Raw genomic sequence first — 26521 nt, forward strand, 5'->3', positions numbered from 1 at the left:
CCTATATTTACTTGTTACCCAGGTACGTAACAATAGCATCCCCTTGTGATCTGGACTGGATATTTGTGTCTTTCACAATCTCTCTGAAGGTAGACCGAGCAAACACTTGGTGAGACGAGGCCTAGTGCAAAATAATAAGCTGCTTTATTTCACTGATAGACGGACATACAGGACAGCCATTATGACTGCCCTCAATTAATTGAATGCTTACAGCTTGTCTGTGCATGATAATACAATATGAAGAACACACCACGCTAGCCCATATCAGTGAGTCATCTTACTGAACTGTCCTCCGGTATTTCTAACTTCTTTGCATCAATAAAAGCCCTCCCAGCTTTACCATTAGCAAACCTGATTGGCATTCCAGCCTTCCTGCTTCAAAAACCTTGCCTCCACATATCTCGCTTTTGATCTCTCTTGTCGCACACTGACTGGGATCAAAAGACTTTCCAACAGAATGGGTGTGAAGTGTTTTTCAATTACCCAGACAAGTTAACAAATTGCTTATTATTTAGTCTCTGGGGAAAATAACTTCATTTAGCATATTTAACCCCCTTTCGTCTAGGTGTCTTTTTAAAACTTTTGTGAATACATTTTGCTTAAAAACATTTTTTTTAAAAAGCCTTATTTTCAAATAGTTTCTGTGGAAAATGATGAACACAACTTCAGTAACAGCATTTGTCACTCATTATTCTATAGAGCAAGGGCCCACATTTACCAGGAGAGATGATATATGCGGCAGTCGTATTTATAGTTAAAGCTTCAACACTCTAAAACAGCTCCAAGAGAAGAGTTTATTAAAAAAACAAGGAATTCTCCGTCTGATTACAAACAATTGGTGATACAAGGCTTTTCTCCAAAATGAAATAGTTACAAATTCCTTCTCTATTTTGAAATAAATTTGCTATTTGACTAAGCGTGAACTTGGCTCAGTTGGTAACACTGTCGCTTCGGAGTCAGAAGGTCACTCTTGGCTGATACTTTAGTGCAGTGCCAACCACATTGTTGGAAGTACGACTCCCACCACTTACACCATCCACACTCAGCATGGGCACCTGCCTATATCGGGCAAATGGCGCTAACTGTTCGCCATTATTATAGCAGTTAATTACAAAGGCGGCACTTTTAACGTCTCACACGCACCGCCTATTTAGGGCGGCTCAATAAGTGCTTTCACCTCTACTTACAAATTAAAAGGTTCCGCCGATTTCAGCCAAACGTTGGGTCTTCAAGCCATTTCAATCGACTGTTCAGATCTTGCTAATCCCCTGTTTTGTATTTATCAATTTAAAAGGCTGTTCTGATTTCAGGCAAAAGTGAGTCTTTAAGCAGTTTCAATCAGCTGTTCACACTTCATTAAAGTGCTTCGTGATGAGATGCAACTTCGTGATGCAACTGCTAACAATTAGGAGAGGCAGCTGCTGAGTGAAATTTCCTGTTTTTTAAAAAATATGTTGGTTACTTACCCGTTTGGTTTTACCATCCATCGCATACAGCGGGCAAATCGCTGATAAGGGGACTGCCACATACTAGCAGGAGGTGAGGACTGTACTGTATTTCTGCCACCAAAACAAAAGTTTTTTTTTTACTTACCTGAATATGGAGCCAAAGGAGCAGGAACTGCAGGGTGCTGCTGACCACCACTTGCGCCCCCCTTCTCCCCCTCCTACCCAGGCCTCATGGTAGGTCCAGTGCCAAAGTCCTCACTGGCCAATCTTTGTCTTCTTCTCGACCAGCGCACTGCCTCTCATGGAGCCACTGGCGCCCCCAGTGCATCAGTCGTGTCCTGATGTCACAAGTAGACCAGTTTCACATGATCCTCTTGTTTATCAGTTTCAGTGCAGCAGTTCATGGTTGCTGCTGGGTTCATGCCCAAAGTCCAGTACGAACCAATTTATATTTATCAACTGACCTTGGGCAACTAGGCCCATCTATTACCATTTGGTCTATTTTTCATTGCTGGTTGCAAAGTCAGATTAGAACATTCAAATGGCCAACCACCATTTTTCTGGTGAAAGCTGTCAAAAACATAGGCTCCAAAATTCTGTTGGGATTGAACTAGAATTACTAAAGTAGAAGTTGGTAATGTAATGTTCTGATTACCACAAAACTGTGATTGAATGTGGCTGTTACATAGAATTACATCAAATTTAACAGCACAGAAACAGGCCATTCGGCCCAACAGGTGTTTATGCTCCACATGAGCCTCCCCTCACCTTGCTTCATCTCACCCTTTTAGCATATCCTTCTATTCCTTTATCCCTCATGTATTTATCTAGCTTCCCCTTAATGCATCTATGCTATTCTCCTCAACCAATCCACATCATAAACATAAAATGGTTACAGCACAGGAGGCAGCCATTTGGCCCTTCGAGCCCATGCCAGCTCTCTGCAAGAGCACTTCAGCTAGTCCAACTCCCCTGCCCTTTCCCCGTAACGCTGAAATTTTTTTTCCTTCAGGTACTTATCCAATTCCCTTTAGAAATCCATGATTGAGTCTGCCTCCACCACTCTTTCAGGCAGTGCAGTCCAGATCCTAACCACTCGCTGTGTAAAAAAGCTTTTCCTCATGTCGCCTTTGGTTCTTTTGCCAATCACCTTAAATCTATGTCCTCTGGTTCTCTGCTCTGTCTAGACCCCTCATGATTTTAAGCACCTCTATCAAATCTCCTCTCAACCTTCTCTGCTCCAGGGAGAACAACCCAGCTTCTCTAGTCTATCCACGTAACTGAAGTCCCTCATCCCTGGAAGCATTCTTGTAAATCTTTTCTGCAGCTTCTCTAAGGCCTTCACATCCTTCCTAAAGTGCGGTGCCCAGGATTGCACACAATACTCCAGTTGAGGCCAAACCAGAAGTCCAAGCCTAGATTACCTTGAGACTACCTCATATGTACATATTTTATACATGCAATTTGTAAGAATTTGTCAGTGTGATAATTGGTTATAACCTTAACTAAAAAAAAAAGCCATTGAACTTACCCTGCCAGGATTTATGTCAAGAGCATCACAAAGTTTGAATGCAACATGTTTGGATCTTTCGAAGCTTCCTTTGCCAATACTGTATGATCCATCCAGCATGAACAGCAAATCAATGGCTGCAGAGCACTGCATCACTACCAAAAACAAAATAGACTTAGATGGTTCAGAATTGACATTATGTTGATATAATCTGAAATTACTGAGGTTATATACAGTCCAACAAGCGAGAGTCTAACCACCACCCCTTGACATTCAACAGCATTACCATCGCTGAACCCCCCACCATCAACATCCTGGGGGTCACCATTGACCAGAAACTTAACTGGAACAGCCACATAAATACTGTGGTAACAAGAGCAGGTCAGAGGCTAGGTATTCTGCGCCGAGTGTCTCACCTCCTGACTCCCCAAAGCCTTTCCACCATCTACAAGGCACAAGTAAGGAGTTTGATGGAATATTCTCCACTGGCCTGGATGAGTGCAGCTCCAACAACACTCAAGAAGCTCGACACCATCCAGGACAAAAGCAGCCCGCTTGACTGGCACCCCATCTACCACCTTAAACATTTACTCCCTCCACCACCAATGTGGCTGCAGTGTGTACCTTCTACAAGATGCACTGCAGCAACTCGCCAAGACTTCTTCGGTAGCACCTCCCAAACCCACGACCTCTACCACCTAGAAGGACAAGGGCAGCAGGCACATGGGAACACCACCATCTCCAATTTCCCCTCCAAGTCACACACCATCCTGACTTAGAAGTATATCGCCAATCCTTCATCGTCGCTGGGTCAAAATCCTGGAACTCCCTCCCTAACAGCACTATGGGAGTACCTTCACCTCACAGCCTGCAGCGGTTCAAGAAGACGGCTCACCACCACCTTCTCAAGGGCAATTAGGGATGGGCAATAAATGCTGGCCTTGCCAGTGACGCCCACATCCCATAAATGAATATAACAAATAGTAACCTGCAGTTATATTTCCAATAATATTTTCTTTTGAATAGTTCAATAATGTGACCCTCAAATTGGAACTTCTAAAGCAGGACTAGATAGCTCACACTTGAATTCCAATGCATTGTGCCATGCATTAGCAGGAGATTGGCTGAAACCTCTGATTCCACTTACTGTGATTTTTGTACCTTAACTATGCTACCAGTGTGAGGCACTTTCCCCCTAGAGAAACAGGAAAACATCAGAAGGCAAATAACCCAGTGAGGTTGTTCGGCTGCACCAGAAACTGACCAGGGCAGGGTGCAGCCTGTGCACCCACCTTTCTGAGGAATAGCAAAGGGGTGGGTGGGTGGGTGGGAGGGGCAGGAGGCATGTGAGATTTAAAAGAGGGAGGGGAAAATATATTTAAAATGCACCCAACATTTTTTTTTACAAATTTATCATGCTATTCAAAAGACAAGAGCAAACTCACAATCTTTTGTCTTCTTTCATCCTACCATCCTTTATATTGATCTTAGTAACTAGTGTGACTGTCCAAAATCGTTGAAATAAAACTATGTACCTTTCCGATGTAGACAATTCAACTCCTTTAACCTCAAACGTAAATGAAATCTACCCGTCTCTCTATCAGGGGGGTTGCGACTGCTATTAACAGAGTCTTAGGCCTGGATATTAACTGGGGCGGGTTATGTAGGTGGCCGGGGGGGTAAGGGGGAGTTTTTTCGCCGTATGCTCTGAAGTTTACACTCCACAGCGTGCTTCTTTTGTACTTGGCAGGTTCCCCGCCCGGAAGTCAGCCTGATTGACAGGCTTGGCTTCCAGTTGGGTGGGGAGGACTCTGGAGGAGGCCACAGGAGCAGGTACGTCCGATCCCCGAGGGAGGGAGGGGTCCGATTCTTGACCCTGGGGGCCTTTGTATGGGGGGGGTGGTTGGATAGTGGGGGGAGTGTTCCTGCTCCTCCTGGCCCACAAGCAGTGCTGTAAAGGCACTGACCTTCTCCACGAAGCTGTTCTTGCCTCTCTTCAGCTGCCGGGTTTCCTGAGGCCTGGGAAACCCAGCCGGCCGGCAACTGTTAGAGCTGCAGGTTAAATGCAGAAGCTGCCAGCCTCATTAAAATATTTAAATTGCTAACCCACCCCATGGGAGCAGGTTGGCTGCCCACCCCTTGTCCCTCCTCCGTTAAACCCAGAAGTGGGCAGGTTGGAGTCGGGTTCCAGATTTTAAAATTTTAACATCTGGCCCGACCCCAACCCACCCGTTTTTGGGTGTTAAAATTCAACCCTTAGAGCGGCCCATAGGTTGGATTCTCTGTGGGAATATGGCTTTTTTTTTTACATCATTCCTTCAAGCTAAAAATGGCAGTATGCAAGGAGATAAGCAGCTTTGATAGAGGATTATGACATTAACCGATCTTAAGACACCATCTTTTCCTGAGAGGGAAGGAGAGCCTATTTTTCCTCCTCCCCATTTCTATTTTCTCTGGGTGTTCATTGCTGCAGTCTTGTCCGATCAGAAGGGTGGGATGGCCAAGTTTACTGACTTAACTAACTCCACAATTGGCATCTGTGATGCTTTCCATTAGGCAGCAGCTGTCTTGATCAATGTTCCCTGTAAGTTTTTTTGGCGCCGCGTGGCCCCTTTAAAGGGCTGCGCGGGCCGTTCAAAATGCCGCGTATGCGCGGTTTTTGCATTGAAAAGCCGGCAAGCCAGCTGTGCAGAATCCCTGGAGCGCTGTGCGGCCACGCGGCTTAAAGGGAACATTGGTCGTGATCCAAGCTGCTGAGCCACTTTCTCTCTTTCTTTAATGATCTGTTACGGTAACAGTTTTGTTATGTGCTGCAAGTTGCTGGAAGTTCGAGCTGGTAATGGTGCAGCAAGGGCAACGGGGCATCTGGGGCCTTGGTGGACGAAAGGACCAACAGTCTATCTCCTTAACCAATGAGATTTAAGGATTGAGAAAGGAATGGCGGAGAAGGAAATAGAGTGAATTAGAGTCAAATCAGGGAAGGAAGGAAGGAAAGGAAGGAAGGAAAGGAAGAAATGGAGGGAGGGAGGAAGGGAAGGGAGGGAGGGAGGAAGAAAGATAAGAAAAAAAATTAAAATTAAAATTTTTAAAAATCTCTAACAGCAATTTGCTACCTTTAGGAATTAGACTGTTATAACTGTTCCCTTTCTGAGCTGGAGAAATTGAGTGGCATTGCAAGAACATAAATGTCATAAAAAATGTACTCACGCTGTTAAGTACCAGCCCTAACTTTCTGCGGCGAGTTTAAGTGGCAATTAATGTACAAATGCCGCAATTTCTTGAACCTCCCGGGGACGTTGAGGGCGAGCTGCCGTTTTCATAAAACTAACAGCGGAGCGGGGCAAATTGTCCACAACTTGTGGCGATTCACAATACAATAGGGTATCCCTCTTCACAGGTTGCTAGACGATTTACAAATTAATAACGTCGTGTGCATTAAATTCGCCGCTATTTTGACAGCAAATTCTGCCCCAATATATTTCCTTTCTGCACCTTCCCCAATGGGATCTTTAAAAATGTACTATGCAGAAGGTCATGTTAAATTAAACTATTGCCACAAGCCAAATATTTTAAGTGTGGCTTTAAATAAGTAAATGACATCAAACAGTTTTATCCTTTTCCACCCTGGTCAATGGATCACCCATCAAGTATTAACATGTTTCCTGTACCACTGTGTGTTAAATCTGTGAGTTATCTAGTTAATTAAGACACAGACTAATTAATAACAATCAAAAACAGGTCTTTACTGGTTGGAGGTAGGGACTATTCTGAATACAAGATTACTGCACAGTGCTTATATACCGGTGTGTTCACCCCCGGTATTACGTCTACAGCAGCCTGAGAAAGTAGTACATCTCTTAAGGTGGAACAGGCTTAAGCTCTCTTAAGGTGGAACAGGTTACATACACAACACTCCTCCCTTCTTAGCTTTATAGTCATCCCCCCCATTTAACATAACGTAATAACATATATACATATATAACTTCATGTTTAACGTAACATATCACAGATTCAGTCTCTGCGGAAAACAGTTCACAGATTCAATCTCTGTGGTGTAGTCGGTTCACGTTACTCATTCAATAGTCCTTTCATGGATTTAACAGCTTGAACTTCCGAACTGATTTGGCTCCATTCGGAGGGACCACGTGTGTGATCTGGTAGAGGTGATAATGGTTCAGATGGGTCATCTTCTGTTTTTACTTTTCCTTTTCTGCTTCTTGGAGACTCTCTGGGCTCCATTGTCAGCTGCCACAGCTGCCAGCTGCATGCGCAGTTCCTCCTTCTCTTCCTCCTTTTTTCGTAGTAGAGCCACCTTCTCCCGATGTTCCGTAGACTTTCGGTGCTCCTCCATGATTTCTGTATGGTGGGAGTCGAAGTTACAAGTTGGGCAGGACAGGACATAGTAATATTCGGAGTCGTCCGACAGGTCAGCGAGAGGGTCGTCTATTTCCTCCATACCCAGCTGGACGTTAGCCAGCTCTTGTTCCAAATCCAGACATCTTTCCTGAAGAGACTTCTTCATGTGTACCTCTGCCTCCAGCTTTTTCTGGGCTTTCAGCAAGTCGTTTACTAGTGACCTCATTTGTGATTTTAATACTTCAACTTCCTTTGGAGATTGATTGATCGGACTATGCAATCCCTCTACCGGAGCAGCTGTTTCAGCGGTCTGTTGTTCTACATTGACGTGAGTCAGCGTACTTTTGGCATCCAATGGCTGCTCTGTTGCAGTCGTTTCAGTCTGTGTCGTCACATCAGCCATCTCAATGACTTTTGAGAGCTCCGAACCCTTTTCCTTTGAAGATCGCAGCTCGTGTTCAAGTTTTTCCCATTTCAGAGTCTTGTCCCTCAGCATATGAAGGAGTTGGCTGACCGTTAACTCTTCTGACACCAGATTATGGCACGCACCTTCAGAACCTGAATCAGCTTTGATTCGTTCGGCCTCCTCGCGCAGATGGTTGGTGTGCTCCTGCTCCATTTTCTCCATCAGTTGCTTCTGTTGCCTTTCCAGATTCTCCCACTCTGTAACAAAGAACTTTTTTATTTCATTCATCTCTTGCTCAAAACGGCGAATCATTTGTTCTAATTGCTGTTGTAGTTTGAAATGGAGTTGAGTTCGAGCCCAGTGTCCCTCAAAAATGTGCATATCAGTAGACTTGACAGACTCAGAATTCTCTGTTAAACTATGTTGTTGTTGCTCAGTGGAATTCTGTGCTGAAACTTTGTCTTTTGCACATGGGTTGGTCTTACCATCATCAGTTCTAGAGTCTGGGCTGATTATCTGCACCGAGTTCTCACTCTTTATGGCTTTTAGCGAATGCCAGTCCATATTTATGTTTCTAAACCACTCCCGGCCTAGTAGTGGTGGACCTCCCTCCGGTAGCACATATAAGTCCATTATTTGACTTCCTTCGCCCTTGTTGGCCACTGCAACCTTTATTGTCCCGATGGGGTACACTCTCTGTCCCGTGTAGGTTGTCAATATAATCTCCGTATCCTGTAGGGGAATATGTTGGAATAACCTTCTGTAATCTTTCTTATTCATGACCGACAATGCCGATCCAGTGTCCAATTCCATTTTTACTTGGACTCCTTCTATCTGAAGAGTAACCCAAATTGTCTGGAGGTCTGCACCCTTACCAACGTTGAGTACCCTTAAGCTAGCCAGTTCATTACTGCTAGCGTCTGAATCGGACTCCTGTTCGGCCACCTTGTGTACTTTTGCGTATTTTCCTTGCGGTGACTTCTTGTTGCTGGTCTTCTTCCCTGACCTGCATACTCTAGCTATATGTCCAAGCCTACCACAAGTTCTACATTCTTGGTTTTTAAACCAACACTGGTTCTGATCATGCGTTGTCTTTCCACAACGATAACATTTGCCAGAACTCACACCCAATTTGTGTGCACTGAGCTCCGGTGACCGTAGCTGCATTACTGCCGTGCCTCTCGCTGCGGCTTCGTGTGCTGCTGCCATAGTGACCGCCTTCTCAAGCGTCAGCTCATTCTCCTCGAGCAGTCGCTTTTGTGTATCCTGTTTAAATAAACCACACACAAATTTGTCTCGTAGTGCATCTGTCAGTCCCGTTCCAAACTGGCAATATTTCGCTAATTTACGCAATTCCAGCAAATATTCAGCATTGCTTTCATGCTGTAGCTGCCTTCTGTCGTAAAATTTAAATCGTTCCGCTAGCATCAGCGGCGTGGGGTTTAGATGATCTTTCAGGACAGTAACAATCTCATCGAACGTCTTATCCGCCGGTTCATCTGGTGATAACAGGTGTTTCAATTGCCCGTATGTCTTCGCACCCATTAAATTTAATAATGTTAGTGCTTTATCAGCCTCACGAATTTTATTGGCCTTACAATAATTTTTAACTCGTTCAACATATATGGCCCAATCTTCGATGTCACTATCAAAGTTGCTAATATTCCCGTGTTTAGGCATTGTAGTACTTTATCAGATTTGCAATTTCTCAGATTTTTTTTTTTTACTGCTATCCAAGATGGCGGCTTCCCGCTCTTGCCGTCGTCCTCCGCCCACAAAATGGCGGTTTTCCCGCGCTTGGCGGTCTTCACCCGTCCCCCGACGCCGTCTCCCTTCAGCCCCCGAGTGCGGCCCTTATCTTCGCCGCGATCGCCCGAGTGCGGCCCTTATCAGCGGATGCGATCGCTGGATCGCGAAGTGGCTCCCGACCGAAGCGGCTCTCGGCCCTTATCTGGAGATGCGATCGCTCTCGCGGCTCTCGGCCCTTATCAGGAGATGCGATCGCTCTGTTGAAACGCCTCCCGCTCGAAGCGGCTCTCGCGCCCTATTCCTCCGGCTCCCCCAGCCCCGTTCGTGCGGCCAACGCGGTCGACTGCCTGTCGCGTCGCTGCCCGGCTCAGACAACGGCTTACCCACCACCAAGCTGGAGAAGAAGCTGACGGTCCCCGATGGAGGCTCCGAGATCAGGATGTCTTCCAGTGGGGTGGAGAGGGTGGAAACCTCTCTGCAACGTCCTGGCTGTGGACGAAGCTGCCGTGGAGTGACTGCCGCAGGGTCCGAATCAGACTCGTCGCCAGTGTTAAATCTGTGAGTTATCTAGTTAATTAAGACACAGACTAATTAATAACAATCAAAAACAGGTCTTTACTGGTTGGAGGTAGGGACTATTCTGAATACAAGATTACTGCACAGTGCTTATATACCGGTGTGTTCACCCCCGGTATTACGTCTACAGCAGCCTGAGAAAGTAGTACATCTCTTAAGGTGGAACAGGCTTAAGCTCTCTTAAGGTGGAACAGGTTACATACACAACACTGTGCATCACATTTATTCCCATTGCATTCCAATCTGCCATTCCCAAGTCTGTCCATTCAGTTTATTTAGATATACATTTGAATGATATAATCATCATCTGGCCATATTGCCTGGTATCATTAGCAAAATTACATTACTAGATGCGATCTACTTCATTCCATTTATGAGCAATACAAGTAAAAATATGACCAAAGACTTGGGAAAATTATATACCCAAGACTGTACATGTGGCTGGTATCAATAACATGCAGGTTAGCATACCAGTCATCTTCATCTCAAAGTGCCTCCCCCTCCTAGCTGACAGAGGCAGGATAACAATGACAACCAGCAGATTGAACTTACCAAAGTAAAAGTGGAGAGAAATACAAAATGAAAAGAAAGGAAAATCAACATAAACTTTTAATTTTTGTAAAATAAATCTGTTATTAAATTAAAAATATGCACCAGGTTCCCAGACTTAATTCTATGCATTCAAATTATAGCTGTCTCAGTGTTGTTAGTCATTAGCTCTTAGACACACATTTATACCCAATAGTAGAGTTCGGCTCTGTTTTGACATGTCAAGTGCACAGTTAGGATTTATGACTGTAATGCAAGTCAGCCCAATGTTTAACTTGAAGACAACTTGTCTTTAGACTGTCTCCAGAAAGCCTAAGAATGTATCACACAGTTTCTACCTTCCCTTTGTAATTGTGCATGGAATTCTCCTTGCTATTTTGAGGCCTATGCAACTTTCCAAACTGAGATTGCTTGAAAAATGATTTGAATCCAAAAAGAAAGTCACCTACACTGTCCAGCAGCGGAAATCTTCACAACTGTTTCATGATCAACGTCAAGTTTTTGCAAGCAGAAGGATGACAAGACTGAAATAGAAAAAAAGCCTAGGGTTAGAAACTCTGCAATAAGCGTCTTTTTTTCATTTATTGTCACGCAGAGAATAATTTTAAAAATACACATTATACAACAAAAGCATACAAAAACACAGGTAGAATTTCAATGATCTACACAAATAATGATTTCTCTGGATTTAACAATCTAGATGGTACCGTATATGATTTCTTTTCATGTATTACTTTCTGCAAGACAAAGGGGTTTTGATCAGGAGTTTGATGCCATGGCTGATAGCAGCTTTATAGGACAACGTAAGGGTTCTTCTACAATCGGCTCTTAATCTCAAGCTGCCAATAACAAGACAATTGTCATTTTCTTGTGACAGTAACACTCCTTACATTACAACAGTGGCTACACTTCAAATGAACTTCATTGGCTGTAAAGCACAATGAGAGCCCCTGAGGTTGGGGAAGGTGCTATATAAATTCAAGTCATTATTCTTTTCCTCGCTTCGAGTTATTTATTTTTTTTACTCAACTTTCCCCAATTGTGTCTCCCAGAATCACAGGCTGTCTTAGGCCAGGAGAGCCGGCTAATTTCAGCAGATGCCTGCTGATGCTGCCGTGAAGCTAGCCCACGAGGAGGTGTGCGACAGCAGCTTGCGAGTGATCCGAGCCCTGGTGTTTCCCCACAGCAACAGCTAAGATTCGGAGCTCAGCGGTGGGGGAGATTCCAGGTATGAATCCATGGCCTGTTACAATAAGTTGTGGATGCAACATGCTGCGTCTCCTCAGCTGTTTATATTCAATATGCTACTTAACTGATACCTCAAATTCCTCTGAGTCTTTACTCCTGCTAATTACATTTTTCAAAACGTTAAGAACCTCACACATAACTAGAATGCACTGTTGCATACTGTTGATACTGGCATCGAGAAAGACCATAAATACCAGTGGTGGAAAGCCCATCGCCAAGTCTTTCATTCTTTTCTACAACAACAACAACTTGTATTTATATATCGCCTTTACTCTAACCGGAACTATAGCAGAATCTCTTATTAAAGTTTGCATTTATAATTTACATTGGTTTCCAGCATGTTCTGGCATTCACACATTGAAATTCCAGAGCAGTGATAAGATCAAACGGCCTTGCAAAACACAGCATGAATGTTGAGACTATTTTCTCCCAATGATGAAAACTAATTTTAAATTATGGGGTATACAGAATAAGCGTTAGAAATCTAAAAAGCTATCTTTATTGGCACCAATGCTCAATGGCGGATGGCACAGTCATCAGCGTAGGTGCATCACTTTTCAGTTAATAATGTTGAGTTTGCAGTTGTGAGGGAGAAATTCATACTCAGGCTGAACTTTTCCCCAGGTAGGCGGGTTGGGGGCAGCAGGGCCTGATTTGAATGTGAGGCCTTGGAGTGCCACCCGCAGCCAGGCGCTGGCTGGCAGGTAGGCCTCAGAAGCGAGGGGCCGATCTGGGGGAAATCGGCAGAGGTCAAGGATCGGGAGGGGGAGACAGCATCAGCAGGGGTTGGGGATCGCGGTGAGGAGGGGAGGGGAAGACAGCAACGGCAGGGGTCAAGGATCGCAGTGAGGGGGTGAAGAGAGCATAGGCAGGGGTCAGGGATCACGGTGAGAGGGGTGAAGAGAGCATAGGCAGGGGTCAGGGATCACGGTGAGGGGGTGAAGAGAGCATAGGCAGGGGTCAGGGATCACGGTGAGGGGGTGAAGAGAGCATAGGCAGGGGTCAGGGATCACGGTGAGGGGGTGAAGAGAGCATAGGCAGGGGTCAGGGATCACGGTGAGAGGGGTGAAGAGAGCATCGGCAGGGGTCAGGGATCGCAGTGAGGGGGTGAAGAGAGCATAGGCAGGGGTCAGGGGTCAGGGATCATGGTGAGAGGGGTGAAGAGAGCATCGGCAGGGGTCAGGGATCGCAGTGAGGGGGTGAAGAGAGCATCGGCAGGGGTCAGGGATCGCGGTAAGGGGGGTTGAAGACAGCATCGGCAGGGGTCAGGGATCGCGGTGAGGGGAGGGGTGAAGAGAGCATTGGCAGGGGTCAGGGATCGTGGTGAGGGGGGGTGAAGAGAGCATCGGCAGGGGTCAGGGATCACGGTGAGGGGAGGGGAGAAGAGACCATCGGCAGGGGTCAGGGATCGCGGTGAGGGGGGTTGAAGACAGCATCGGCAGGGGTCAGGGATCGTGATAAGAGGAGAGGTGAAGAGAGCATCGGCAGGGGTCAGGGATCACGGTGAGGGGGTGAAGAGAGCATCGGCAGGAGTCAGGGATCGCGGTGAGGGGGGTGAAGAGAGCATCAGCAGGGGTCAAGGATCGCGGTGAGGGGAGGGGTGAAGACAGCATCGGCAGGGTTTGGGGATCGCGGTGAGACATGGCCGGGGGTGGCTGGTCAGCCAGGGATCCGGGCTAGCCACCGGTGTATCGTGGCTGGTCTCATCATCATCGTTGGAGGGCAGCCTGGGAAGGTGATCGTAGGCCTCGTGGAGGGGGGTGGTCTCCGATCGCTGGAGTGGGTTAGGCAGGGACTCTGGATCCAGGAGGTAGGTATAAAGCCACTTACCTCCTGGATGCAATAGTCCCCGCCTCGGTTTAACTGCCAGGTTTCACGAATTTCTCGCTCCAAACCCACCCATTTTTTTTAGTGGAAAATTCCAGCCTCAGACTATTCTGCCTACCTGGCTTAAAAAAAGGAATAGAGTCATAGTCATAGAGTTATACAGCACAGAAAGAGGCCCTTCGGCCCATCGCGTCCACGCCGGCCATCAAGCCCTGTCTAATCTAATCCCATTTTCCAGCATTTGGTCCGTAGCCTTGTATGCTATGGCATTTCAAGTGCTCATCCAAATGCTTCTTGAATGTTGTGAGGGTTCCTGTCTCTACCACCCTTTCAGGCAGTGAGTTCCAGATTCCAACCACCCTCTGGGTGAAAAGGTTTTTCTTCAAGTCCCCTCTAAACCTCCTGCCCTTACCTTGAAACTATGCCCCCTGGTTATTGACCCCTGTACTAAGGGGAAAAGTTCCTTTCTACCTACCCTATCTATGCCCCTCATAATTTTGTACACATCAATCAGGTCTCCCCTCAGCCTTCTCTGCTCCAAGGAAAACAACCCCAGCCTGTCCAGTCTTTCTTCATAGCTGAGTAAGGATGAGAAGACAGTAGAAGCAGATGAAAAAGATGGAGCCAATAGTTAGATTTTTTCAATAGTGAATTTTGTACTCAACAAGGTGAGGGGTATTAGCATGGGAAATGAAAGGTTTTCCCATTTCAAGCATCTGTGCCAGCACATACACACTCAGAACAAGTAGAGTATCGTAAGCAGCTCTTTTCCTGTTGCCCCTTTCAGCTTTCCTGTTTAAAGTGGATTACAGGTTTGGTTACCAAGATGGAGGGGACAGTAAGCTGTCATCATTCTGACAGCCATCAGCAACTCACTGCGCAAAACGTTACAACTACAACAGTATTCTCCAAATGTGCATACTTGGAAGAAACTGGAATATTGACATTGTCTTTCCTACATTACAACAGTGATTACACTTCAACGGTATTTTATTGGCTGTAAAGCGCTCTGGGGTGTCCTGAGTTCGTGGAAGGCGCTATAGAAATCCAAGTAAGTCAGTCAGTCAGTGAGCTGAATGAGTCAATGGGGGAGAAATTCGGTATCGCCCCGTTTGGGGCGCTAGTATTGGCGGTACGCAAAGTTTAGCGCCAGGCGCAATTTATCGCCACCTCGAGCGATATTGGGTTGCAGCGCCCCTGAAGGTGATTGCAGCACTAAATCAGCCGCTGCACGGTACTCTTAAGGCGCTAACCCGGCGGCGCTACTCAATTTCTCGGCGGCCAGACGCAGCGCAGGTGCTGTCAATAATCGATTTCCCCGAGACACGCTGGCGCCGGCCAGCTCTTAAAGGGGCGGGTCAATTAACATCAGCAGCCACACTCTGCGCCTTGTAGGCCTCAAAATCGGCAGTGACCTACCTGTGGCGTTCAAAACTTCCAAGACATGGAGAGGGTCAGGCAGAGAGCGGAGCACTTTAGCGATGGGGCATTGGATGCTCTGGTTGGCGCAGTGGAGCGCCGGCGAGCTGTGCTGTACCCCGAGAATGGCAGGAGGCCTCATCAGAGCGAATACCGCAGAGCTTGGAGGGATGTTTCCCAAAGAGTCACCTCCAGCAGCATGGTGCCCAGGACTCCTGTGCAATGCAGGAAGAAGTTCAACGACCTCACTCGGGTCGTTAGGGTGAGTGCCTTTTTCACAATCATCTTCATCCCTCCATCTGCACCTGACTTTATGGCCAGAGGGTGCACGAAGCCCCAATGGCCATCTGCCAGCCAGCACACATGGCCCTTTCTGGAAACACACACGCACATTCAGATCAGTGCATAATGTAAGGGCTATTCTACCATGGGGGGCATGTAGTGTCAGCTCAGGGCAGCATTTTTCATCACTTCCCGTCCTTTCTCCTGCAGGCCAAGCTGGCCAGGAACCGTAGGGAGCAGCTTTGTACCGGAGGAGGCCGGCCTCACCTGCAGACCCTCACAGACCTCGAGGAGCGAGTCCACCAGATTGTTGGAAGCCGGATGAGTGGTCCTGTCACCTCTGGAGCTGCCGACCCCATTGTGCACAGCGATGGTAAGGTCATCACCTTTTTGAACTCTCTCCTTCCACTTGTTCCCCCCACCAGCATGCTTTTTCACTTTGGACCCAAGTCAGTGCATTGCAGCACTCATGCATCCCTTGCTGCCACCCTGTTCTTTTGCTAAAGCCACTCTTCAACCTCCCTGCTTTCAGAGGCTGCATCACCAGCTCGGGAGCCAGGCCCTCAAGCTGCCACTGCCACTGACTCTGGAGGCGACGAGCAGGAGGAATCCGGACCATCCCTACCACCCTCAGGCGAGCCAGCCCATCTGCAGACTGGGGAGACTACTTCCCTGGAGGGGAGCGGGGGGGGAATGCTCTGAGGAGGAACCAACTCCAGGAACCAGCAGGCTACAGCAACGCAAGGGGGGTAGGGAAGCTCGGGGGCCGTCTCCCCGGAGGGTGAGTCAGGCCGTGAGTGCTGCTGCACAGAGCGCAGAAGAGGTGCGTGCTCTCGCAGAAATGAGCGCCCAGGCTGGGCTGAGGCACACTGAGCTCATGGCTGCAGTGGCAAGGATGCCTGAATCCATCGAGACACTGGCAAGGAGTGTCCAAGACTTCGGCGCAGCACAGGCAAGGAGTGCGCAGGACTTCGGGACAGCACTGGAAAGGACTGTCCAGGGCTTCAGGACAGCACTGGAAAGGACTGTCCAGGGCTTCACCGAAGCACTGGCACCTGCCACACAACTGCTGAGTGCTGCCACGCAGTCACTCACTGGTCTCATGCAGACGCAGATTGAGGCCACGCGACCACTGACTGCTGCCACCCTCGCTGGATCAGGCAGGATTACCCGGGGGCCTTGCAGCACCACAGCAGGCCAGCAATCTGTGGACCATCCGATTGCTGCACATGCTGCGGTGCTGCCCCGTCAGAGTGCCAGTGTGTCGGCCGACCAGGGAGCTGCTGTCCGCTCTCAGGATGACAGCATTCCTGATGCCACCGCTGGCACGTCTCCACTGCAGCTGCCACCACCTGCAGGACAGACTGCTTCCACCCATGCACAGTTGGAGCAGTCAGCAGCCGGGCCCGCCAGGCCCAAAGGTCGTCCAGGCCATCCCTCAGGGACATCTGCGCTTTCGGACAGTCAGCAGGCCTCCCCCAGCCTTGCTCCAGCCACTGGGGTCCCATTACGGAGGAGCTGCAGGGAGGGAAGGGACCAATCTCGCAAGAGAAGCAGATCACCATCAAGTGAGAAAGAGTAGAAGGTGCTGCTGAAACGTCTTATTTGTAGAAATCAAGGCCGACGATGCTGGTCTGAATGTTAGTTATGTTTTGGACAGTCTCCCAGGTGTGCGAGGCACTTAGTTTTGCTTTCTGTTGCCATTGCTTTGTCTTGTTGGAAGGAAGCACATTTTGTACAATAAACAACTTTCTTTATTTACAATGGCCATGTCTGCTATTTACATGCATTTTGCCCTTCACAGGTTTTGGGGTATCAGAACGGTTCCATTCCTGTTCTTGGAATGGCAGCAAGCATTCCATGAGAGGGGCCTAGAAGCGACTTCTGATCAGCCTCTGACGGACGGCCCTTCCAGTTTGTGCCTCCCTCCCATCTTGGTCCTCCTCCTCCTCCTCCTCCTCTGCTGGTGCTTCAATGTCTGGTGGCATTGGCTGGGTTCGTAGGATAGCGAGGTTATGCAGCATGCAACATACAACCACGAAGTGGGAGACTCGCTCAGGCGAGTACTGCAGGGCTCCTCCGGAATGGTCCAGACAGCGGAACCGCTGCTTCAGCACGCCGATTGTGTGCTCCACAATGTTCCTCGTCGCTTGATGGCTCGCATTGTAGCGTTCTTCAGCAGGGGTGCTGGGCGAACGGAGCGGGGTCAGCAGCCACGGGCACAGAGGATAGCCCTTGTCCCCGAGAAGCCAGCCTCCTGGGTGAGCCGGGGCCTCGAAAAGGTCTGCAACAGAAGTCTGGCGCAGGATGAAGGCATCGTGGCTGCTGCCTGGGAACTGCGCATTCACTGCGAGGATCAGCTGTCGGTGGTCACAGACCAGCTGGACATTCAAGGAATGGCACCCCTTGCGGTTGCGGAACTCCTCCGGATTCAATACAAGCGCCCGCAAAGCCACATGCGTGCAGTCAATGGTGCCCTGCACCATGGGGAAGTCCGCTATTGCTGCGAAGCCCTCTGCGCGCTCCCGCTGTTTGTCCAGGGTCATTTGGAAGGAGATGTACTGCCGCCTCCTTCTAAACAGGGCATCAGTCACTTGACGGATGCAGCAATGCACCGCAAACTGCGAAATGTTGGCTATGTCCCCAGTTGCGGCCTGAAAGGAGCTGCTTGCGTAGAAGTTTAGGGCAACAGTCATCTTCACAGCCACCAACAGAGATGTCCTGCACCTTATCTGAGGCTGCAGATCTGGCTGAAGCAGGTGGCACAGCTCAGTCACCACCTCCTTTCTAAAGCACAGCCTTCTGATACACTGCTCCTCCGACATGTTCATGTAGGAAAACTGCTGTCGGAAAACCCTGGCAGCGTAAGGTCTGGTGTGGCGACGTCTGTTGGCCCTCCTCCGTCTGGCCATGCCTGCCCCTCTCTCCCTGTATCTCTGTGCCCTTTCCAGATGATTCAGCAGCAGGACGTTCCCTTCCAAAGCAGCCCCCATAATAAGTGTGCACAGAAAGTTTCCCCGTTTGAAATGCTCACCAACAGCAAGGTGATGGTCAGAAGGCTGAAGTTCTTCTGCCAGCGCTGGCTCAGTGGTGAAATGGTTCTCAGTGTGCAGCTCAGCAACTCTCTGTAACTCTCAAAGAAGTTGTGCTCCAAAAATGGCTGCCACTTTTATACCACAGCAGTCCCCTTTAAAGAACGCCCCCCCAGCCCGACAGCGACTGGGGAATGTTCCAGGTAAGCTGTCCTTCTTAGCGCCAGGCGGAATGGAGGGGGGCGCCACTGAATTTCCGGTCCGGGGCGCCCAAAAGGCGTTGCACACTGAAATGATGTCATGATCTGCCTGCGCCCGTGAGCGGGCGCTAAGATTTAGCGCCGGCGCTAAATGTCCGCTCAATATGGGAAGAGGCGCAGGGTTCGCTGCGCCCGGGCGCTAGTTGGTTAGCGCCCCACTTCTCGGCCTCTTTAGGCACTAATGGGTGGCGCAACCAACCGAATTTCTCCCCCAATGAGTCTCTAATTCTTGCAGCAGTCAGACTTCACTTTTAACAAGATATATTGTTTTATTTTACATTTGACAGGAACATGTGTTTAGTTCGATGAGTGGCTCATTGTAAGGATAGTCCACATCCCATCAGTATGCCATTCCTGGGCTATCAACATCCCCCACCATACAGCTGACATAGGGCCACATTAGAAAATTGTGCTTCATGTTGGGTTAGCTATGACCACATGCAGGTTAAGGAATTAGTGCACAAAGCTGTGTACTACAACCTTTGTTATCTCTTAAGGTGCTGTTTGTAACCTATGACCACAGAGAGAGGGTGTCTGCAAGTGGAACTGGAGAACAGCTGCTCCCTGAATTATAACTTGCGACGATATCATATTTGGACAAGACACAGAAACCAGAAACAGCTGCTACAAGGCTAAAATCACCAAGTATGATCTTGTCATCACCTGCAAAACTGTTTCCAAATAAACACGAGTATTACACTTTAACACTAGTAGCAGTTAGCCACCTGTTTAGAATTACTGCGATTTGCCTTTTACATGCAATAAAAATTCTCCTATGGGCTTTGTGGGCCCAATCACATTTAGAACAAGTAATGTTAGTGCTGAGTGAAAATAGCAAATACTGAGAAGAGAGTTCCTTGGAATGTTTTTTGTCGCACTGTGTCAAAAACTGCGACTTGTCAGTTCTCAATTCATGCAACACCTTGCAGTATCAGACACACTTCAGGCTGGAAAAAGGAGAGGAAGACCGTCATAGTACACTTCCACCCATCTCCTTCTGTCCTGACAAAGAGCAACCTTATAGCAGGAGTGCTAGGGACGTTGCCAGCGGCTGCCCTGCTCTTCCAAGCAGCACTGGGGGGAAAGACAAGAAACGATAGAAAAACAGACATCTAGTTCTAATCATGGGGCTGGATTTTCATTCAGCAGTCGGGAAGGAGGCGGGACTACAACTTTCGGGTTGTAGTCCCGCTTCCATCGACGTTGGGCCAATCAATGCGATTTTCCCTTGATTGACCTTGTTGAGCCCGCCCAGCGGGCTCAGCAGACCAATTAACGGCCACCCGGCAACAGGTGACGTCACAGACTGAAATTTCATCTGTCAAGAGTTTTTGACAGATGAAATATCAGCGTTTCACAGCTGTTTGAAGCTGTCAAACACTGGCAGTCTGACTTCTAACCTGAGTCCTTCTACACAGACTCAATTAGAACTGTCACCGGCACTGAAAGCTGTCACTTTTGAGTGATGGACTCCCGACGCCTAGAGGAAGAAAGGCTGTTAAGGTAAGTACAGGTATTTTAAACTTCTTTACACACTTTAGACACACCAAACACACTTACCTTTGCACTCATGCACCCATCACTCACCTGAATACCGACATCTCGACCTCTCCAAGTCCTTCAACCCGACGGCCCGCCTGCTCTAACCTGGCGTGGTTTGGAGCCGTCGGGAATCCCACACGACACCCCTCAAAATAGGGATTAGGCTAAAAACTGCCTGTTAACTACCTGTTAACAGGCAGTTAATTGGCACTAATCCCTTCCCGCCTCGGGTCGGCAGGTCCCAGTGTGGGGTGGGTACCCACCTCCTCTGAAACTTACGTAGAGGTGGGTTTTGGTCGGGATGGTGTCGGGACCCCCCGAATTCGGGATTTTAGCCCCCCGCACGCCTAAAAGCCCGCCTCACGGCACACTGAAACTCTGGCCCAATGAGTCTTGTTACGCTTCTGAGCATGTTTGTGAGCAAGTTAATATCATAATCATATCCTTATCATAGCATTTTTATAACTATTTTTCTTCACGTTTCCAGTTATGGTAAGCTGTTAGTGTACCTGGAGATCTCCCCTGTCTCTCTCCCACCCCCAGTCCCCCTCTCTCTCTTTCCCCGCCCCCTTCCAGTCCCTCTCTCTCTCTCCCCCCCAGTGTCGTTCACTCTCGTTCCCCCAGTTTCTCTCTCTCTCTATCCCTCTCCTCCCAGTACCTCTCTCTCTCTCCCTCTCCCCCAGTCCCTCTCTCTCTCTCTCCCTCCACCCCAGTCCCTCGCTCTCTCTCTCCCTCCCCCAGTCCCTCTCTAGCTCTCTCCCTCCCCCAGTCCCTCTCTCCCTCTCCCTTCCCTCCAGTCCCTCTCTCTCTCTCCCCCCCAGTCCCTCTCTCTCTCCCCCTCCCCCAGTCTCTCTCTCCCCAGTCCCTCTCTCTCTCCCCCAGTCCCTCCCCGTCCCTCTCTCTCTCACCCCCAGTCCCTCTTTCTCTCCCCCCAGTCCCCCCCTCTCTCCCCCCAGTCCCTCTCTCTCTCCCCCAGCCCCTTTCTCTCTCGCTCTCCCCCAGGCCCCCTCTCTCTCCCCCCAGTCCCCCTCTCTCTCCCTCCAGTCCCCCTCTCTCTCTCCCCAGTCCCTCTCTCCCCCAGTCCCTCTCTCTCTCCCCCCAGTCCCTCTCTCTCTCCCCCCAGTCCCTCTCTCTCTCCCCCAGTCCCTCTCCCTCTCTCTCTCTCCCAGTCCCTCTCCCTCTCTCTCTCCCCCCAGTCCTCTCCCTCTCTCTCTCCCCCCAGTCCCTCTCCCTCTCTCTCTCCCCCCAGTCCCCCTCTCTCTCCCCCAGTCCCCCTCTCTCTCCCCCCAGTCCCTCTCTCTCTCTCTCTCCCCCGTCTCTCTCTCTCTCTCCCCCCAGTCCCCTTCTCTCTCCCCCCAGTCCCCCTCTCTCTCTCTCCCCAGTCCCCCTCTCTCTCCCCCAGTCCCCCCCTCTCTCTCCCCCCAGTCCCCCTCTCTCTCTCCCCCCAGTCCCCCTCTCTCTCTCCCCCCAGTCTCCCTCTCTCTCCCCCCCCAGACCCACTCTCTCTCTCCCCCAGTCCCTCTCTCTCTCCCCCCAGTCCCCCTCTCTCTCTCTCCCCCCAGTCCCCCTCTCTCTCTCCCCCCAGTCCCCCTCTCTCTCTCCCCCCAGTCCCCCTCTCTCTCTCCCCCCCAGTCCCCCTCTCTCTCTCCCCAGTCCCTCTCTCTCTCTCCCCCAGTCCCTCTCACTCTCTCCCCCCAGTCCCTCTCTCTCTCTCCCCCCAGTCCCCCTCTCTCTCCCCCCAGTCCCTCTCTCTCTCTCCCCCCGTCCCTCTCACTCTCTCCCCCCAGTCCCTCTCTCTCTCTCTCCCCCAGTCCCCCTCTCTCTCTCCCCCCAGTCCCTCTCTCTCTCTCTCCCCCCCAGTCCCTCTCTCTCTCCCCCCGTCCCTCTCTCTCTCTCCCGCCAGTCCCCCTCTCTCTCTCTCCCCCAGTCCCCCTCTCTCTCCCCCAGTCCCCCTCTCTCTCCCCCCCAGTCCCTCTCACTCTCTCCCCCCAGTCCCCCTCTCTCTCCCCCAGTCCCCCTCTCTCTCTCTCCCCCCAGTCCCCCTCTCTCTCCCCCAGTCCCTCTCTCTCTCTCCCCCAGTCCCTCTCTCTCTCTCCCCCAGTCCCTCTCACTCTCTCCCCCCAGTCCCTCTCTCTCTCTCTCCCCCAGTCCCCCTCTCTCTCTCTCTCCCCCCAGTCCCTCTCTCTCTCTCCCCCCGTCCCTCTCTCTCTCTCCCGCCAGTCCCCCTCTCTCTCTCCCCCCAGTCCCTCTCTCTCTCTCTCCCCCCGTCCCTCTCTCTCTCTCCCCCCAGTCCCCCTCTCTCTCTCCCCCCAGTCCCCCTCTCTCTCTCTCCCCCCAGTCCCCCTCTCTCTCTCTCCCCCAGTCCCCCTCTCTCTCTCCCCCCAGTCCCCCTCTCTCTCTCTCCCCCCAGTCCCCCTCTCTCTCCCCCCCAGTCCCCCTCTCTCTCTCCCCCCAGTCCCCCTCTCTCTCTCCCCCAGACCCCTCTCTCTCTCCCCCAGTCCCCCTCTCTCTCTCCCCCAGTCCCCCTCTCTCTCCCCCCCAGTCCCTCTCACTCTCTCCCCCAGTCCCTCTCTCTCTCTCTCCCCAGTCCCCCTCTCTCTCTCCACCCAGTCTCTCTCTCTCTCCCCCCCCAGTCCCTCTCTCTCTCTCTCTCCCCCCAGTCCCTCTCTCTCTCTCCCCTCAGTCCCTCTCTTTCTCTCTCTACCCCCAGTCCCCCTCTCTCTCCCTCCAGTCCCCCTCTCTCTCCCTCCAGTCCCCCTCTCTCTCCCTCCAGTCCCTCTCTCTATCGCCCCAGTCCCTCTCTCTCTCCCCATCCCTCTCGCTCTCCCCCCAGTCTCTCTCTCTCTCCCCCAATCTCTCTCTCTCTCCCACCAGTCCCTCTCTCTCTCCCCACAGTCCCTCTCTCTCTACCCCCAGTCCCTCTCTCTCTATCCCCCCGTCCCTCTCCCTCTCTCTCTCCCCCCAGTACCTCTCCCGCTCTCTCTCTCCCCCCAGTCACTGTCCCGCTCTTGCTCCCCATCCCTCTCCCTCTCTCTCCCTGTTGGATCCGTGATTCTTAAAGTATGATGTTTTCCAATAACTACACAGAGGTTGTAACTTAACAATCAACAGGTGTTTACTGGAGTAGGGTAGTCTCAAGACTGACAGTACAGAGGCATGCTCAAGGCTTATATACAGGTGTGGTCACTGCCGGTACTACAGTATACAGGAGTTGTAAAAGTAGTTCTCTCTTAAAGGTACATACACTACAATTCCTCCCCTTTTAGATTAGCAGTACCCATAATATTCAAATAACAATTAACACTTTACCATGCACATTAAACAGAAATAGTCCATTTATTGATTCAGTCTTTGGGGCGGCTTCCTGATCCTTTCTGGATAGCGCCTTTCCTGAGGTTCTTGTTCTTGGTGCGGAGGCGATTCTGGCCCCCTTTCGTCGGTTAGTTCATCAGTTTCCACTGCTACTGTTTCTGAGGTAGATGCTACCGGTATGTCGGGTTCATCCCCAGGTACGCGAGACATGGGGTTGACTCATTCCTGTGACGCTAAGATCTGGTCGACGTGGCGTCTCACAATGTTCTCCCCGACATCCACTGTGTACATTAATGGCCCCTGCCATGTGCATATCTTTCCGGGTTGCCATTTCACTGTTCGGTAGTCACGGGCCAAGACTGGTTGTCCTACATTGAAGCTCCTTGTCGGCTTCTCATTGATGTGCTGGAATTGTTTATCCTCAACATTTCTTCGCACATTTGGTCTGAGTAAATCGAGATGAGATCTCAACCTTCGGTTAAAGAACATCATGGCCGGGGTCTGGTAGGTAACTGCATGTGTCGCATTTCTGTAGGCTAACAGGAAATTGTCCACCTTATGCTGTAGTGGAATTTCATCATCGCACATGGCCTTTATCGCCTTTTTAAAGGTTTGTACGAACCTCTCAGCCAATCCATTTGTGACTGGATGATACGGGGCGGATGTGTAATGCCTTACCCCATTCCTTCTCATAAATTTCCGAAACTCTTCGGACACAAACTGTGGTCCATTATCAGAGCAAATCTGCTCTGGCAAGCCGTTCCTGGCAAATATGGTCCGTAGGACTGCAATCCTTTTCTCTGTAGTGGTTGAGGACATTTTTATCACCTCAGGCCATTTCGAGTGCGCATCCACTGCTATTAAGAACATTGAGTCCATGAATGGACCAGCAAAATCAATATGCACCCGTTGCAATGGAGAGGAGGGCCACTCCCATGGGTGTAGAGGGGCATGTGGTGGTGCATTTTGGACCTTCTGGCATCCTGAGCAGCTCTTGGTTAGGTCCTCGATTTGTTGATCAATCCCCGGCCACCACACATAAGCCCTAGCAAGGCTTTTCATTTTCACCCCTCCCAGATGACCTTCGTGAAGCTCATTTAGCACTCTCTCCCTTAACTTGGGTGGAATTACCACTCGGGATCCACACATCACTGTCCCCTGGCATACTGACAGCTGTTCTCTTCTGGATGAGAACGCTGGCAACAGTGAGTCGCCATGTGTTGGCCATCCCCTCACCGTCAAATCATATACCCGAGACAGTGTCGGATCATTGTGGGTCTCCTTCTCTATATCCGCGTTAGTTACTGGCAATTGTTCAATTATTGACGAATAAAATATCTCGATAGGGTCCACTGCTGGTGCTTCCTCCACAGTAGGCAGTGGCAAGCGTGATAGCCCATCAGCGTTTCCATGCTGTTTCGTGCCTTTATATTCTATTTCATATTGGTTCGCCCCTAGAAAAAGGGACCATCTTTGTAACCGTTGTGCAGTCATCACCGGAACGCCCTTCTTTGGATTAAAGATGGAGACAAGTGGTTGGTGGTCAGTCAGCAAGGTGAACTTCTGCCCATGCAGATAGTGGTTGAATTTTTTTACTCCCCATACTAGGCTGAGGGCCTCCCTGTCGATCTGGGCGTAGTTGCGCTCGGCTGAGGTTAGTGACCGAGACGCAAAGGCTACTGGCCTCTCCAACCCGTCTGGGAATTTGTGCGACAGCGCCGCTCCAATACCATAGGGTGATGCATCACATGCCAACCGAATTGGTAGTGCTGGGTTGAAATGGGCCAACACCTCTTTTGATGTGATCAATTCTTTGCACTTCTGGAAAGCTTGTTTACATTCGTCATTCCACTTCCATGGTACCCCCGTTTGCAGTAGGGTGTTCAGTGGGTGTAATACTGTAGACAAATTTGGTAAGAACTTATGGTAGTAGTTCACCAGCCCGAGGAACGACCTCAGTTGTGACACATTTTCCGGTGCTGGAGCCTTGACTACTGCCTCAATCATTTCAGGGGACTTATGTAACCCCTCTTCATCAATAATGTGGCCACAATACGAGATCTGCTTCTGGAAAAACTCGCACTTGTGGCGATTAGCTCGTAGCCCATATTCCTTTAATCTATTGAGCACCTTCTCCAGGTTGGCGAGGTGATCACTGTCATTTTCGCCTGTGACCAGGATGTCGTCCAAATAACACTGGGTCCCTGGAATCCCTTGCAGGACTTGATCCATTGCCCTTTGCCAAATAGCCGGAGCTGATGCTACCCCGAACACCAGCCGGTTGTATTGGTAGAGACCTTTATGAGTGTTGATCGTGAGGTATTGTTTCGAGGCTTCTTCTACCTCCATTTGCAAGTATGCCTGGGCCAGATCAATTTTGGTGAAGCATTTAACATAGAAACATAGAAGATAGGAGCAGGAGTAGGCCATTCAGCCCTTCGAGCCTGCTCCGCCATTCAACGAGATCATGGCTGATCATCCAAACCCTAGCACCCGGTCCCTACACCGACAGCCATCCCACACAAACCCTATCCCCGTAACCCCACGTTTACCTCCAGATAGCGAGGCGAAAATATCCTCAATCCGTGGAAGCGGATATTGTACCATGTGAAGGACTGGGTTCACTGTCTCCTTAAAATCCCCAGAGATGCGGACCTTCTTTGGTTCCCCAGGCGTATTACTCAACGACCTCTTCATTACAGGAACGATGGGTGTAGCCCACTCGCTCCAGTCTACTTTGGACAGTACTCCTGAACGTTCCAACCCTTCCAGCTCTGGCCTTAAAAAGCTTTGGGCTTGCATTTTCCTCTATTTTAATTATTGCTGTTATGCCTTTTAGTGTCCTAGTAGTGGTGGTCCTCCATCTGGCAATACATATAGGTCCATTTTAGGTATTTCCTGGCCTTTGTATATCACTTTCACCCTTATTTTTCCTTTGGGGTAGACTTTTTGCCCCGTGTACGTCTTCAAGACAATCTCTGTAGTTTTCAAGGGCATATGTGAAA

The 26521-nt window shown here is 49.7% G+C and overlaps 1 protein-coding gene across 1 annotated transcript in view; it reads right to left on the reverse strand.

The window, feature by feature from the left end:
- The window catches only part of vwa2 (von Willebrand factor A domain containing 2), a 74387-nt gene extending 62318 nt beyond the window's left edge, over positions 1–12069 (reverse strand). Inside the window, exons 1-3 of the mRNA XM_085996122.1 lie at positions 12003–12069; positions 11044–11118; positions 2980–3113 (exon numbers count right to left, since the gene is read on the reverse strand). Coding sequence (XP_085852248.1) covers positions 2980–3113; positions 11044–11118; positions 12003–12069 — 276 coding nt within the window. The remainder of the gene's footprint in view (positions 1–2979; positions 3114–11043; positions 11119–12002) is intronic.
- Between the last annotated feature and the right edge of the window lie 14452 nt (positions 12070–26521).

The sequence above is a fragment of the Somniosus microcephalus genome, chromosome 8 (assembly GCF_052327205.1).
Source record: "Somniosus microcephalus isolate GS21.2 chromosome 8, FLI_Smic_1.0, whole genome shotgun sequence".
Classification (NCBI taxonomy): domain Eukaryota; kingdom Metazoa; phylum Chordata; class Chondrichthyes; order Squaliformes; family Somniosidae; genus Somniosus; species Somniosus microcephalus.